This window comes from Pomacea canaliculata, linkage group LG10, assembly GCF_003073045.1.
Source record: "Pomacea canaliculata isolate SZHN2017 linkage group LG10, ASM307304v1, whole genome shotgun sequence".
Classification (NCBI taxonomy): domain Eukaryota; kingdom Metazoa; phylum Mollusca; class Gastropoda; order Architaenioglossa; family Ampullariidae; genus Pomacea; species Pomacea canaliculata.
The window spans coordinates 22,085,597-22,102,519 of NC_037599.1; the positions used below are offsets into that span (position 1 = coordinate 22,085,597).

Below are 16,923 nucleotides of genomic sequence, written 5' to 3' on the forward strand. Positions count from 1 at the left end.
TTGGGCAACATGTTCCAGCACAATATTCTGAGAGTGTACTTTGGAGCATTTTAGAAAGTGGTTCAACGCCAAGGTGGACAATGGAAAACATTAAAAATGTGGATTGGTCGTTCTGTGCTGGATTTACTCATCCCCACTCAAGTGAAGAACCTTTCAGACACTATGTCTCTTCCATTCCTCCTCCAACAACCAACCAGTTCCACAGAATCAACATCAATTGTTCTTTAAATCAGTCAATGGATGAATGAATGGATATTGAATCAAACCTGAAGATAATTTTACAATAAATCTTTCGCTGTTGAGCCAGACAAAAACCTTGCAGAGGGTGTTGAGGGGCCGGATAACGCAGTCACTTATTTTTCCACCTGCTCCGACAAAAAATTAATGTCTGTTGCTCGAGGCATTGTGAGCGTCCTCGACCTCATATGTCCTATTGTCTATAGAAGAGAGAAAGGGAATGAATCATTGTTGCCATTATCTTAATTGTTTCCCCGCTCTCTGTTTCTTCCACACGCACACACATCCTTCTCTTCCTCCTATCTCTTATCTGGTATTGTGGTGATGGCTATAAACACTACTGCATGTGCACACGTGCACGCCATCGTCAATTCACTGTTTGTGACTGAGGCCTTCAGACAACAAGGGAGACAACAGATGGGGGAGGCAATCGCTGAGTGCTTAATTGTCCAAACATGTCCAGAGACCCGTCGGCCTCTTGTTCTCGCCGGAAGTGACTCATTCTTCCTGTCGGTTCTTTAACTTTCCTCAGGTGATGCCTGGAATCAAAAAGGCTATAAAGAGGTTTCTTGCAAGGTTGAGAGAAGGGTTAGAAATATGGCAGTCATTATATTTTTCAAATGGGTCAAGGTACCCTTTTAACATCCGGGTCAACTGGGGAGAGGTAGGCTGAGGGACTAAGGTACAGAACGGGCTCGGACAAGATGGTTGTCCTCTTCCCTGACAGATCAGTCAGCAACTAAAGGTGCTTCTATCCTTCCGTTTCTTTCAAGTCTGTCAAATCCACGAAATCCAGGGTGCACCTTCTATTACTCAACTAATAACTTACTATTTTTGGATAAATTTTGTGTTCAGCCTCATTAACACTCGTTGGATTTAATAATTCCGGTAATTTTTAAAAAGCTGAATACACATGATACGATGGGAATGGCCATCACAGTCCTACAACACGTGATGCACACTAAAAGCAACCTACAGTGTACTGTTGATATCTGTTTTAAAACAGAAGACTTGCTTTATTTACTTGTTTTTTCCCTAACGTGCAAAATATGAAAAAGAAAAGATTATTTCCATTCTTTCCCTTTTACCCACATTCTTCAGAGTCCCTGGAAAACAAACAAACAGTCAAGCTGTCATTTTTGATAATGCCTGCGGCACCTTCACCTCAGTCAACAAGTGTTTGGACAACCATCAAAGACTTTTGTCTCGGAGCGGCAAGCATCCCAGCTATTCTGGGTTAGTCAGTCTCTCAGGTGTTCACAACAATCTCCTGCCGGCAAGCTCATCTTCGGCGGTGAAAACGAGGCTACGGGAGTCTGTTCGCACCTATAATAACCTTGCATGCCTCTTGCGGGTATCGGTCTTCAGCAGGTATTCTTGCCGCTGCTGGATGTTTACCTGATCTGGTGTTTACCCCTAAATATAGTCGTGGGTTTTGTGGCCAGGTAGAATGGAAACTTTCAAAAATGGACGCTTACAATAAAGAAAAAAAATCTGTTAACCATCTACCTCCACATCTGTGCACAGAAAGTTAAGATCCGAAAGTAGGTTTTAATCATGGAGCCTAATTAACAAAATCACCCAGCTCTCCCATTGGCTGTAGGCTTAACGGGTTAGATACCATTGTGACGTCATACAAATGGAAAAACAGAACAGAGCAACTCATCGCCTGCACAGAGACAAGTACTTTTACATACCTGTCTATAAATCTGTATATGCTTTATACCAGTAAACTAAATCAGGTTAGTTTATAGGAAAAGTATGTTTATCTATGTTAAATGAATTTCTTGTAACACTCAAATTCTGGCTGAGTTTTCCATTTGATCTACAGTTATATATTTTTTGTATTACTTATTTACTCCATTCCCTACAGTAAAAGGAATTGTAAACTAAATAAAGTTTTAAGTACTTCCTCTCTCCCACTCTCTCTCTCAGGTGCGCTCGCTTTACCTCCGCCTCCCTTCCTTTTTTTCTCTCCCTTAGCTCGGTAAAGACTATCCTCAGAACATTGCCTGAACATTCCCTTCCCACGTCTCCTGTTGTGCACCTACTCACCCACCTGCCCACCTGTAGGCTGCGACTAGTGTTCGGTCATTCGTCACAGCCTGTCTTCCGTTACCTGTACACTAAGCGACATGTCTTGTACAGGTGCCTCTGTCACAACAAACACGGTCGTCTACCTCGCCACACCTGGTTTACCTGTTGTCAGACTTGAACTGACGGGCGCACAGCGAGAGAGACTTCGTGTGTTGATGCTCGCCATATCAAGTGGGTTTGGTTGGAAATAAATGATCAGAACAATGCAGAGACAAAGGACATCCTTGTAGAAAGTCGCTACACTCTTGCCCAACCACCCAGGGGCCGTAGTCACGAAGCGAGGGTAAGTCCTTTTGCCCTGGGGCAAACAGGGAACTCGAGGAAAAGTTGACCGGTCGCCATCTGCCAAGCGTTGGTAAAGTGTCAGGTCTCTCTTTGGCAGACAACTTGAGGAACATCAGCAATCTGAGGATTACACGGGACCGCGCCAAATTTATTTGCTGCTTATTAATTATTTTTGGCAAACTTCGCTAACATACTCTCATTCCGGCTTAGAGCCAATAACCGGAAAGACAACTTATCTCTAGCTTCTGTACCTCCGTCAACACAAGAGCTAAAATCGTCTGCTCTTTGTGTTCGTGTTGATAACCGAAAGTACATTCGCTTATGACTAGTTTTAAGAGTCAACGCTGAAAAGTTTTCTGCCAGCAGTTCCATTCTTCTGTCGAGACAGGCTTATTAGTCTAACCGGAATGTAAACTAAACCCCTGTCTACTTATTTCCAACACCCCCTTACCCCTGACCCCTCCTCGGGCACGCTGTGCTTTCTTGTGGCATCTGTTTACAGGACTGGTAGCTTTGCTGTGATACACTATATCCTCAGTTGCTGACTCAGAGTACAACACCAATTCTCCCCCACCCCGACTAAACTTCGCCCCCACCCGCATCTTGCGGAGGACGCGGTGGTCTTCCCATCATCAGGTCCAGAAGCCTTCAAGCGCTGAACCACGCCAGACACTCTGAGCTCAATTTCTGATGCTGACCTTTCTAACCCTGCTGGCAATACCGACCTCGATGTTGGAAACTTACAAGTGCAGGAAATCTTGATTTGCTCGAGGACTTAATTACTGGTCTCGCGTACGGTTAAGCGTTGTTCGCCACTCCCGTTCCTCTCTGTTTGCATCGTCTTTCACAAAAAAGATGCTGATGGCTGTTCCTTGACTAAAAAACTTCCTTTGGGTTAAAGCACTTCATCTTCTACATTCTCTTGTTCCTTTTCTTTTGATTCTTCTATTTAAACAACACTCTTTAAGAGTTAAATCATTGCTGTCATAGCCACCTATCAGAGGAGAGATATTATTTATCATCTTCTCCCCCTTAAATGACACCCGCCGGACTCGGGAAAAACGCATGCAGACCCGCCCAACACTTTTATCCAAACCGAAGCACAAGAAACATAAACATAATCAAGGAGAATCGATCCCCTCAGCCCGTTAGACGAAGGGACACAACTCTCATGTAGCTGCTGTAATCATTAAAAATTGTGACATTGCCAGTCGAAGTTTGAAGTGTTTGAAGAGGTCATCTTTACTTTCAGTGATGATATTATTTGTTAACGATCATTGAGAAGTCCTTGCTGTCCTCCTCTGCGTGCATGTTAACAAAGCTTGTCTTGCAGTGCGGCACATCAGGAGGACACAACCCCAACTGTTGGAGATAAAGTAAGTGCACCATCCCTTACAATGGCCCATGATGCACATTGTCAGCTGACCGCAGTGCATAATAAACCATCGCCTCTTGCGACGATGCCCTTTGCTCCCGCTGGCGCTTCCTCCCTCCCTCACTCCATCCTCCCCCAACCACCATCACCACCACAAACACTGAACAAGGTCCGCCAAGACAAGGAGCCGGGCCCCGTGTCCGTGGAGAGGCGTGGCAACGTGTACCTGTCAAAGAAAACGAATCGCCGAGAGAAAAAACACCTGTGAAAGGCATTCCTTCACCTTCTGGTCTGACGATCAGATAGACAGCAGCGCCCTCGCCTGGCTTTGATCTGACCGCCGAGACTGACTGCTTGCTTGCAAAGAGATGGCGAGGGGTGGAGGTGGTGTAGACAAGAGTTATTAATTCCTGACTGCCTTCATTTTGGATCTGACGTTGACGGTTTCAATCTGATGCACACAGCTGGATAAAAAGGATGAAAAGAATAGGGTCGGTGATTATTTCGGGTCGGGACGAGCACGAGCATCAAAAGGCCAGCAACAGCAACAGAGTCCAGCTGCCACAGCGACGGTGGTGCTTACAGAGATGTGCTTGGAAGCTGCCACGTGAAGAACTTACAGAGAAAACACACACACCACGCAATCTCAAACACCTTCAATCTTCTGATTCTCTCGTGGATTACCTCGAAGCACGTGGGTTGGCTACACCTTGCAGGGCGGACAACTCCACCTCAGACGTGACAGCATGTACAAACATTGGAACAAAACAAGCAAGTACTTATCGGCCCTTGACGGTAAGGGGGCGTGGGGCCTGACACGGACGAGAAATTCCTCGTGCTTTAAACTTATCTGACCCCACAGTCAGAGGTCACTGGATTAATGAGGAATTCCCCTGGCTGAAACCACAACCTGTGTACGATCGAGACAACACCCTTTGTCTCCATTTTTCTTTTCGTTATCTTCTCTCTTCGCCTCCATTCTTCAGTCTCTCGCCAGCGCAGGGAAGGATTGAGGAAAGAGGGGAAAAAATGTTAAGGAGGTGGAGTGGGGGATGTGCTGCTGCACCTAGTTCTTGAAGATGACAGGTGGGTGTAGAAACTTCAAAGGTCTCGGGGCCAGACATATGGGTGTTGTTAGCGGTATTAACGAGCAGGCGCCTACCCTGGCAGTTCCTGTTCAGCGGAAATCCTCCTTGCATCCTTGTTTTGGTTGAGCTTTGGGGAGATCCGTGCTGTATGCGCTTGAAATGACAACAATCTGCCACAACTGATTGCCGTGGTGGTAGTGGTTTGAGATTGAGTGCGGGGGAGCAACCTCTGCCTCTGATGCTGACAATTTTAGACGAGGGCAAAGAAGAAATTTCCTCGCCACCTAGAGAGAGGTCACCTTTGAATGTGAGGCAGGGTGGCGCGGGGTATCTCTGGTAGCAGGGTGGTTATCTCGGGGTATGTAAGATCTGATCACAGGGCTCGCCGTCGGGACAGGAAGCTGAGAGGGTGGGTTGGGGGTGAGTCAAGTCTACGGGTACGCCGATTTTTTTTTTTCCATCCATTTCCCTCCTTAGTGTGAAATCATTCTTGGGTACAAAGCGGTTTACGATCAAATTAAGCAAAAAATCAATTAACCAGCGAATCAACGATGAATATCAACTGAGGTCCTACATCAACAACACACGTAAACGAGAAGAAGGCTTGGGGAGACATTAATGGCTCCAGTGGGTGTATCTAGATCACGGATGACGGTTATTCTTCCTGATTTTGTATATAACATCTTGCACCCCACTAGACCTTTAAAATATTTCGAGGTGCTAGGAAATGGTCTTGCCCTAGGTTAGGTTTCTCGGTCTAAGTGTTTGTGTATGTTTGTCTGGGGGGCAGTTTTTAACAAGCGCCGTTGGCTGGAGTGCCATTGTCTTCTGGCTTCGGGCGCCTTCAAAGGTTATGGCAATCTGATCCTCGTCTGGCCCGCCACGAGACCCGCCACGAGACCCGCTGAAAGCTTGAGCTGCCAACGAGGTGGAGGGTTGTTGTCGGGAGCTAGTTAACAGACGAAACTTGCCTCGCGAACACATCAAAGGAGAATAGTGGACGACATTGTAAGTAGAGATGAGATGAGAAGTTAGAACGGCCATCATCACCACAGGGAGAGCACTGCCTGATGACAGCAAGACATTCACCTCTGAAGGACTAAAGGATGATAGTTGACGAAACCCTTCCACGTTAGAGCTTTCATGGATCCGACGGACTTAAAGAGTTGTTCTACAAATTTTTTCCCTGAGGTCTTTGCGGGACAACAACACAGACAACTGATTGTTGTTTCGCCGTACAACCTGTCGGTCCTAGATAAGTGGTCCAACGTCACCAGAGGTTGCTGGTCGTGTCCCAGGAGCGCTCCGATAACTCCCATGCTTGAAATCGCTCTTAAGAACCAAAATTTACTTTTCCAGTCTATGTTTGGAGAAAAGAAAAAAAAAAAGATATTTTTCCCAGGGTAGAAGCTTGACCCTCCGTATGCATGCACAGAAGTATCTGTTCTGCCTCTTTTCCTCCCATCAGATCCCTCTTCCCTCTCCACACAGAGCAGCCTTTGTTCTTTTATCTTTTAACTGTCTATAGTGGGTGGTGACTAACAGTGGAGAATGATGCTGCGTCTCTGTCCTCTACAATTAGCATCCTAGCGACTGCCGCTCCCCCCGTCCGTCAGTTACGGCAGCGGTACGATAACTAACCTGGCGTTAGTGGTCCTCCCCTGCTCACGTGACTGCTGTACCATCTGGACTGGTTCTGAAAATCAGCGACCTGAATTTCTACACCCCCACCACACACGTGTGTGACAGTTACAGCTGACTGTTTATGAACCTCACTGTGTAATTAATTGCTGTGTGACTGCTACGTTCTCTGACCGACTGTAAACATCAACCAGACAAACATTATATATATTCCCCCCTCCCACGACTTCCATAACTTATCTCCATTTGTGGGAAGAGAATCGGTGATCATTTATATCATATACCTTACATGGATAATGATTAAGTTTAGGCTATCTATCCACAGTAACTAAATGTTTTGTAAACTCTTGAATACCATTCCTCCATTCCTTCCATTTCTTGTCTTGTTTCATATATCACTGCTTTGTGAGTCGATCTCACTCACAAGTGGTAATCCTCTATTGATGTTGTGTATGGGTTTCCATGACGAAGGGTGTCACTGGGTTGCAGGTGGTGTTCGCACTGAACCAGACGTTGGTGCAGCACGAGGTGCGGCGAGACAGTAGAAGGGATCAAACCTCCTTCACCACCGCCGACCTCATTCGTCACTACAACTGCGGCGACCTCAACGCCGTCATGCTGACCAGCAACACCAGGCAGGTAGGCCATCCACCCATCCAGAAACACAAACGCTGTTTACACACATATAAACAAAAATTCACGCACACGCACACAATACATCCTTATAGTAATCTCGCCACCATCCATCCCTCCAATACACGCTTTCTCTCGCTTTCCTTGCACTTTATTCGCCGTCGTGTGCAGGTGCCGTACCTGGTCAACACCAGCATGGACCCGGACGAGGTGGTCACTGCTCGTCGCATCGATGACTACTTCCAGCAAGAACTCATCGACAAGCGCAACGAGCGAATGGCAGTGCGAGTCAACGCCTTGCTGAAAAAATTCCCTGACAAAAGTTTCTTCTTTGCATTCGGGGCAGGTAAACAAACTAACAACTCTTTTTTTGGAGTCGAGTGGGAGGATGGGAAAGAGGTTTAAAGATCTTGACCACTGAATTGCCAATTTTAATAAGGCCTGAGGGTTTTTTTCTGAACAGCAGACGGATTTGCAATTAGTTTGGAATTTCTACTCAAGGAAGCTGCTGTAGTCAAAAGCAAAATGAATTATCTAAATTATCTAAAGACTGACCTTATTTATTTCGCTTGGTTTTTATGTAAGGGCTTGGCATGACCTGTGCTTAATTTCTTGTGAGTGAAAGACTATCTTTTTCCAACAAACAGCATGTTGTGTGGGTTCCCCCATGCTCACCTCTTGCGAGATCATTAAAAGTTTGTGTGAAAACCCTTGACAGATACTTACCTCGTTATCTACAATTGAAGTGACGGTGTTGACTAAACAGCAGCAACACTTTGCCCTGGCTTCGCTAGTTGCTGTCTTGTGTATTTATGGCTCCACCTTTCCGTTCTTTCGGACTGAAACAAAGAGGAGGAGAAAAAGAAAGCCAATTAACCCGTGACCTTTGTACCTTGTACAGAAAAGCAAGTGAAAATGATGTTTCTCCTTGTCAGAACTAGCTTATTTGCTCAGAATTTCTTGAAAGTGTCGTCCTGTAAGGAACAACCAAAAAAAAATCCTCTCAATCTTTTTTTAGTTATTTTGAACTTCGGTGAGCTATTGCTGTGAAGTGTATTGCAATTTGCGTGTGTCGATTTTTCAGGACATTTTCTTGGAGAGAACACGGTAGTGGATCGTTTGCAGCGACTGGGTGTGGAAGCTAGAACACACGGGTCCGATGGAAGTCATCCAACAGTAAGTGCGGCTATTTCAATGAAGTAGAGAAACAAGCATCCAGCATGCGAAGAACATCAGTCACTGGTCAGGGCGTCAACACAGAATCGTCGTGAATTTGAAACATTTGTGGGATGCGTTTTCTCGCAATTTTTATTTTTTTTTTCTGACCAAAACACACACTCACGTACGCGCACATATGTTATCAGAAAATATTCTAGGTTGTTTTCAAAAACAAACTTCTATAAAAAATAATGTTCACGAGTGGACTGTCAATGCATACAGTAAATATGCGCATGATGATGAATGTGACAACGATCACTACAACGATTTTCGCCAGTCCATATATTTCTCTTACATTTTTGTAAAGATTTATTGCAGGTGATGCTAGTGATTTTGTTGTTTGTTGTTGTGGTTTCTATCGTGATGTCGTCCCCTGTGTGTCCAGAATACATAGAGAGGCCGATGGCAAGTTGCCCAGACGGCGGAGGCCCGCCAGTGCTACACTGACCTCCGACTTTCCCCTGCCATCGGACGTCATCTACGGGGACATCGAATATCTCTTTAAGAAAAAGTCAGTCACTCTGCACTCACTCACTTCCTCCTCCCTCCCTCACCCTTTCACTCACCAGCTCGCTCACTCCAAATGCTCTTTGTCTGGGTGTGAAACCAAGCTCAACAGGTCTTCCCATGAGTATTTATTTCTGCGAGAAGGTCCACCCTTTCTTCGTCTCCTCCCTTCTGTCTTCTCCTTCCTTCCCCTTCTACGTCCCCCTCTCGCTCGCTTTTTGACCAGTATATGTTGATAAGCTTCCCTTGTTGAAGAAAATGATCAAAGGAGAAACTGTGTTTTCCCCAGTGCTTGAACTCGTTTTTACGGTCGTCAGATGGTTCATTGCCTGGGCAGACACAAACCTGCTGGCGAGCTGGCGAGACGAGACCTTGTTTCTGATCAACACAGGGACGAACAGCCCCTGGCGAGCACGCGCATTCACATGCCGTTTCCAATAGACCAGTGACATCCACCTTTTCGCTTTTTGTTCTTTTTCTTCAACCACTTATCTCCCTTGGTGCACTTCAAGGCGGACAACCCGCACTGGCGCGAGTGGAAATTTTATGGATGTTTGTTAATACGCAGAAACGATATACTCGGAATACATGGTTTATTACTTTCTGATCTTCCTGTAAAGAGATAATAAAAATATCGCTGTTAAATAAACTGGAAGAAAAGCAATTTCAGTTTGTACTCAGAAACATGGTGAAGCTGAACTATAGCAGTTCATGTCGGTCATAATATTTATTATTTTGTTATTTTTGTAGGGTAAGATATCTGCGGCTTTTAAAAATATTTGCGTTTTTTTTAAAAATTTAAATCGTTTTTATAAAGCATTTTCAATCTTTCTCGCTCAGTCCTCCGAGAAGCATCCAGTTCATCTTTTGATTTCCCGGATGGCCAGCACTTACCTTGTTGTCCGCCCTCTCTGGCAGCTTCATGTCGACACCTTTTTGCTTCTCACTGCTTACTTCCTCCCCTGCACCTCCCTTCTCCTCCATCCCCACCCCCTTGTCGATATGTGTTTTGGCTGGCTTACCTCTTTCTTCGCTCTCGCCCACTCTGTCTCTCACTCAATCTCTCCCTTCTCTTCTCTGTTGTTTTGGCTGGCACCTGCACCAAGCAACAGCACCAGCATCAGCACAGAACCCATCTTCGTCGTCTTTTGTTTTATTCCCAGACCAAAGAGCTTGTGCTGTTGCCGTGTTTTCAGAACTGCCAGGAATCCCTTTGAAGGCGGACAGCGAAGTGCTCTCTTCGCTTTTGGGAAAGCAGTTGAAAAGCACGCACTGTCACATCTAATTAAGGCCTCGCTGGCGCTGGTGTCATCCTCAGCTTTTTGGTGATTTATTTTTTGGAGCGAGTAGAAGAACAAGTCCCTGCCGGTGTAGTCTATAGCTACCGTGGTTTCCTCGCCTCACTAACAGACCACCTGCTGAGGATCCCATCGCTCAGCTTCCTTCCTCGGGATGGGGAGGGAGGTGATGGGGAAGAGGCTTTGTGGTCTGTGCGAGCGAAAGGTTGCCGGTTCCAGGCCTGCTCCAGCCTGTGACCGGTTGAAAAAACGCACCGTACCACCAGTTGAGGAGAAGTGGATACACTTATTACATGGGAGGTATGAAGGAGCGGAAGGAGAATGTGTTGGCCTTTTATATGACATGGCCCAGACTACAAGCTTTGTTAATGGTCCATTAGATTATAGAACTATTTTACCCTATTTTAGTTTCTTTCTTTAGCGCAGCTGTTCTGCCCCCCCACTTCTTGTTCTTGTCATCGTGATACCAAGGCTCTGTGTGTGATAGTGTGTTTGGGTGTTGCCGTATGAGACGCTGATTGTTATTGTTATTTTCTTAACAAAATATTTATTTTGGCATATTTTTTACATTTATATATTTCAGTTTACTTGGGAAACTATGTTTCGAGTGATCTTAAGCACAAAAAGCAGAGGGTATTCAGTGGTTTATATGTTTCTTTGGGCTTTTTTGTTTTGTTTTTGGAAGGACATTTTTGTGCAAGATATGAAGCTAGTGAAGCGTGTCGATATGTTAAGTTCATCCATGTGAAAAGTAAAGCCTTTACTTCAATGGTGTGCTCTCTGTCTTAGGATTCGCCACGAAAAACGCAGAGGGCGACACAGGCAGAAAGACCATCTGTTTCGTGCACGCAAACGCCATCGTCGGCTGGAGGCTTTGTGGAGCAGTCTAGAGGGAGACGAGTGAGTGTTACTGAGTGATTAGCTTGTGGTGTAGTCTAGGAGACAAGTTAATAGTAGTGAATAGTAATTTTGTGGTTAATATAGGAGACAAGTGAGTGTTAATGAGTGATCATCTTTATGAAGTAATCTAGGAGACTATAGTGAGTGATAATCTTTGTGGAGAGACAATTTTAAAAGACAAATCCCAAATCCACCTTGAAGACTTTGGACTACGCGCGAAGACAGCAGACCGCCGAGGACATCTCGACCTAACCCTAACCCTTACCAAAAACAATAACAACAAAAAAAAATTAAATGATCCCAGCTGACTGGAAGTAGCTAATGAGAGTTTATAACATCTTTCACCTACTCGCACAGTCCAGTTTTTCACCGCTGTTGTCAAGTCCTCTTTCCATCCCACTCTCTCTCTCTTTCTGTATCTGTCTCTCTTTCTTGCAAATGACTTTTGAGAGTCTTAAAGGAAATGGAGTGAAATTTGGTGTTGCCTCCACTTGAAAGTGTCAGACGTAGATTAAACTCTCGCAGTTCGCTCAGTTCAGTGAAAAGAAAATTCTTTCTAAACTGCACACCCTCCCGCCCATTTTCAAACTGCGCAGCATCTCCTTGAAACAGATTAGGACAAGGGCTGTCTCACCCACTCTACCCCAGCCCTTCTCCGCGATTTACAGACGCACTGTGCCAAAGCCTGCTATAGAACCCTTCTAATCCATCCTTGGAACTGAGAAAATCTTATATATCGAATTTTACACACTTAATAAAATATTCCCCTTATTCGCGAGTGCCCTTAGCTTTTTTCATTGACCTCCCCCTACACACACACACCTACCTTCTTATTTCGGGATCTGGAAACTGTCTTTCCTGCACAGATAAGTTTACTTTATTTCCCTGAGAATAAGTAAAGTTCGAAGAAAAATGAGAGATCGATGAAAATATTTTCTTAAAATTTCAAGTACCCGTTATTTGTTTGTAATCATAATCTGGTCAAAAGTCATGTATTTTGCGTTCTTTTCTTTTTTCCTCTTTTTCGCCTTTCTTCCTCAAGAGATGGATTCTGGTTTTTACATGTATACTGAGCCGCAAGGTAGTTCTGTGATAAGCTAGATTTTTGTTTTGTTTTGTTTTGCTTTTTTTGGCTGAGACTAAAGCCCGTTCTTGTCTTTGAGCTATTGCCCTTGCGAAAAAAATCCCTCTACATTCATGTCAACCTTGCTTGCACGTGTAGCCTTGCTGTTGGGTGTAAGATGGATGCTGATGGCCCGTGCTGTGCCTGGCTTTCTGTCTAGCAGAGATAACGATAAAAAAGACCGGTCCAGAAAGCGGAAAGGGAAAAACAGCCGGCGCCAGAAAACATTCAACGACCTGTGGGTTAGGATGGATTCCTCCAGGTAAACAAGGGTCTTGAACTTTCGTTTGTAGTTCTCGCCTGTAGATAACAAGACTTTTTTTTGCGTGTAACGAAAATAAGTAACATCCCAAGTTGTAAAACACGAAAAAAAAACCTCCCATAAATAGATGCATGCTTATCGGGAAAATCGTTTGTTGGTTGGCTGACTTAAATTTGTTTGGTCTTTACAGAAGATGTGTGCACATTGTTATGGGTGGGTCCACATATACTTTATATCGATCTCCTATAATATTTATTGGTATTCCGCATGGGCAAGCATGTTTGTAGAATATCTTTGTAACGGTGCATACATTATTTTAGTCATATCATGCTGATAATTTAAAAATAGGGCTTCTCGAGATAAATGTATCAAAATGGAAAACTTTTTTTTTAAATAAAAAAGAAGTAACCCCTACTGATTCTTTTGCTTCCATGTTCTCACCAGACCTCGGTTCCTGCATCAGAAGCTCGAAGGCCACGGCAATCAGCCATCGACGATAAACAGTTCGTCCAGCCAACGACCAGTTCGGGTGGTTGACGGGGGCAAGTCCTCGGATCGTCCAAATAACAAACGCCACTCTAGCGCCGCCGCCACCCCGGGTACCCACAAGGACAGTATCTCGACGTCTGGCGTCGTCATGTGTGTTGCCATCGTGTCTTCCGTATTGTCTTACATCGGACATTCCTGAGGATGGCGGCTGCGTTGGCGGAGAGATACAGGGAGGGGCGTGGGGTGGTCTGTGCCACTGAAGACGACGCTGGATGTTGTCGGTTCACTCAGGTGATGCTGTTCTGGCTTGTGTCGGACTCATGTCGGAGTCCTGTAGATGAAATTTTGTTGTTGAGTATAAACTGATGGGGATGCACGTCCCAAGTTGTCGAGGCTACAACGATAGATGCGTTGTAGATGATTGCGAAGCCACGAGATATACACATGTCCGGAAAGAGATCCAGTATGAACTTGAAGACAAAAATCACGTGTTCCAAATTCGAAACTGGTTTCATGATTCCTAAAGTCTTTGAGACTTGCAGACGAAGATGGTGCAAGTTATGAGTTGTTAAGTTATTAATGTGAACTGTACGGATGTTAGAGATCTCAACGATCTCTAAAAGTTAACGAGACATCAAAACTTAAAAAAAAGAAACTCATTACCTCATTTTTGTACAGTGTGTAGACGATGTAGCCTAGCCTATAGACAGTCTTTCTAGCCAAGTATAGACAGTCTTCCTAGCCAAGTGCGGACTTGCAGATGGAGGATCTGGGCAATTTGTGTTCCTAGGACACTGTATCTGTCTGTCTGCGCCTCTCTCTCTCTCTCCCTTTCCAATTCCAAATTCAGTCTCCAGAAGCCAACAGAAAAAAAAAAACCGGCGGTAGTTCATGTGATCATCGAGTGATCAGCGCTGCAGCCGAGAAGAACTTTCTGGAACAGTGATGCAGGCCAGCGCATGCGCTTCGCTTCATACTCCTAGAAGCCTGAGCGTGTATTTTTTCCAACGCAAAAAATAACTTCTGCTTCTCGTCCCAGTCTTGACATGGTGAATCAGCAGCTTGAGAAGTTTTAGCCGACAAATTGTTGGTGGTACAAAATCGAAAGATCTTTTAGTTTGAACCATCCTACTAAGAGACTTGAAGAGCAAGAAACCCGCAGAACAGGGAAACAAAACTACGCTTAGCACACTTCTAGTGAGGAAAATTACAGAACTTGCCTCTGAAGAGACCTTTACGAAAAAGACAATTATCCTGAAAGCAAGTCTCAGTTTCCAAAGTCCATATTTCTGTGGAAACATTATGTCTCAGAAAGCTTTATGGTCGCGAGACGGAACTCTTTCATTTTGCAGGCGCCGTTTGCTTTCAGTAGCCGCTGGTATTATGTTGCTACTTGAGTGCGAATCGTGGAATTTCCTCTTCAGATTCTTGTTCTTTTGTACTTGTCCTTCTCCAAATTTTCAACCTGATTGTTGGAATAATCTCTCATATAATAGCGTTTTTTTTAAAATAGAAGATCTTCTGTCACTGGCGTTTGTTTTTTTTTTTTTTTGTTTTTTTTTTGTTTTTTAATCCACTACCTTCTCACCTTTTCCCCAAAATACTTGTCACACACACATTCATACAGTCCTTCACTTTTGTCAACAAATTAAAAGCTCGGTGATCTGTCACTCAGCACGTGAAAACCAAGACCCAGACTTTCATAGCTTCAGCCAATGACGTTAGCTCGTTGCATGCAAACCTAAATGTACCTCGGCCAATCAAACGATGTTTTTAATGCGATAATTGTTTGATTAAAGCAAGAAATTTAGTGGCAGAAAATATGTTTGTGTTTTTATTAGTTTTTAATTAGATTCCTTGTTTGTGCTAGCGTAAGAACTTCCTAGTTGCGCTGCTCGAATATATAACATGCGCGCCTTTGTCATGTAAAGCCCAAGTACACTTTTTCATATTTCTCATTCTTACATCTGACAGCTCTGGGAGGAAAAAAGGACTCTCTACAAAAGTTCTTTTTTACTACTTCTAAGAGAGTTTATCTTTGTTTTCAACATTTCCGATTTCTTGTCATGACCAATATTGCAACAGCTACAAGAACTTGGAGGTAAGTACGGCTTGGGAACACTACTCAGTAATTCGTTTACGACAGTTCGCGTTTCTTTTCATGATTGCTGCAAGAATTTAGGGCAGTTTTAATTTAGGAAGAGACTTAAAGATGTCTTAACTGTAGGCAGATATTAATAGGGACCATAATCCCAAACGAACGAATATGAATAATCATATTTGTAGCATTGTGTGTGTGTGCTTTCTTTCTCTGCTTTATTTTTCAATTCACGGCTGCTTATGTTATCGACAAAGAAATATCGCCGTATATCGCCCATGACATCAAACAATGTCTGCAATATCAGACGCGAGAGGATTGCGTGCAGTAGCGCAACAGGAAATAGGATCTAGCAGCGATTATCGAGTGCACCATTTTATGTTTACCGTCATGGATGATATCTTTTGCGTGAAGCAAACTGTCTCTAGTATTCTCGTACCTCATACAGTGCATTGGCTGATAATAGGTTGTTGCCGCCAGATCCGAGTGTTTAGGGAAAAACAAACATCGAGATGAGAACACACACGACTTTTACATAATACTGACAGCAATGTTGCGACGGAGAGGATACAGTTTTGATTTCCTTCCATCTCGTTTGACAGCAGCTCAAATTAGGGAGGGCGCCATTCAGTTACGATGTCACGTGGCTGCGCAGTGATTGGCTCTTTATGCAACTTCCGGTTCCTACAGAGTGTTTATCGAAGTACCGTTGATAGATCTAATCACCACTTGGCGCTCTTGCTAGAAAAGACACATACTTTCCGTGTTGTCAAGCTATCAGATAATCTGATCACCATTACAAACATTTGATTTTGTGGAGATCTTTCTCCCAAAAGTTATTCCCTTTGAAAAAAAAAAGTTGCAGGGGAAAGGGAGGGGTTACGTCCTAATTTCTGGCTGTTATAAGCGACCACCTCCGAAGCACTGAAATTATATTTGTGGATTAAAAATATTTACAAAGCGATTTTTATGTGAAAGAAATATCTTAAATTTTGAAATAAAACTGTATTAACTACACGACTGTAAGTTCCTGTAATTCGGGTACATTGACAAGCGATTGTATAGTAAACTTGTGTAGTAGTTGACTGGGGGAAAAAAAATCGTCTGCCAGCAATCCAGTCATACAAGTTCGTGCTGTGATCTACTCTTTTTGTCTCGACAAACAGCCGTACTTCCTCTTCCATTCATTTTCTGCGACGTTTGTTGAATAGCTGACATTCTTCTCACTCTATTAAGGTTTCAGACACCTTGTTATGCTACTCCGATGTGTAATCGTATTTAATATAAGCTCTAATTTGTAACCCTATGGCGCACACGGTAGCTGTTGATTGATCATCAAACATGACAGCGGGTCTGAGGTAACAGGGTGGCAATATTATTTGTTTTACGCCGTGCCAGCAACAAAGGCTATATCACGGCTAACAGGGTGGAGAAAAATCTGCGCCAGCGTCTGAGGGATTGGTGTTAATTAGCTCCAACACTTAATGCCCTTGCACTAATTGGTTGATAAACGTGTCAGGGTTAAATAATTTACTCTTGCCGGTGGAGGAAAATTATAACTTTCTTGCTTCCCTTGGTAAGTGAAAGAAAAGGGTGGTACACAGGCAGGGTAGAGAGCAATAGAGAAGATATAATAGGGACTAACAGTAATCTGATATACACAAGTATTCTC

The 16,923-nt window shown here is 44.0% G+C and overlaps 1 protein-coding gene across 1 annotated transcript in view; it reads left to right on the forward strand.

The window, feature by feature from the left end:
* Positions 1 to 14,974, forward strand: part of LOC112573478 (metalloprotease TIKI1-like) — a 48,062-nt gene extending 33,088 nt beyond the window's left edge. The window contains 7 exon segments of the mRNA XM_025253897.1: positions 7,213 to 7,362; positions 7,528 to 7,702; positions 8,441 to 8,532; positions 8,960 to 9,085; positions 11,169 to 11,279; positions 12,566 to 12,664; positions 13,109 to 14,974. Coding sequence (XP_025109682.1) covers positions 7,213 to 7,362; positions 7,528 to 7,702; positions 8,441 to 8,532; positions 8,960 to 8,968 — 426 coding nt within the window. The 3' untranslated portion in view covers positions 8,969 to 9,085; positions 11,169 to 11,279; positions 12,566 to 12,664; positions 13,109 to 14,974.
* The last annotated feature ends 1,949 nt before the right edge of the window (positions 14,975 to 16,923 follow it).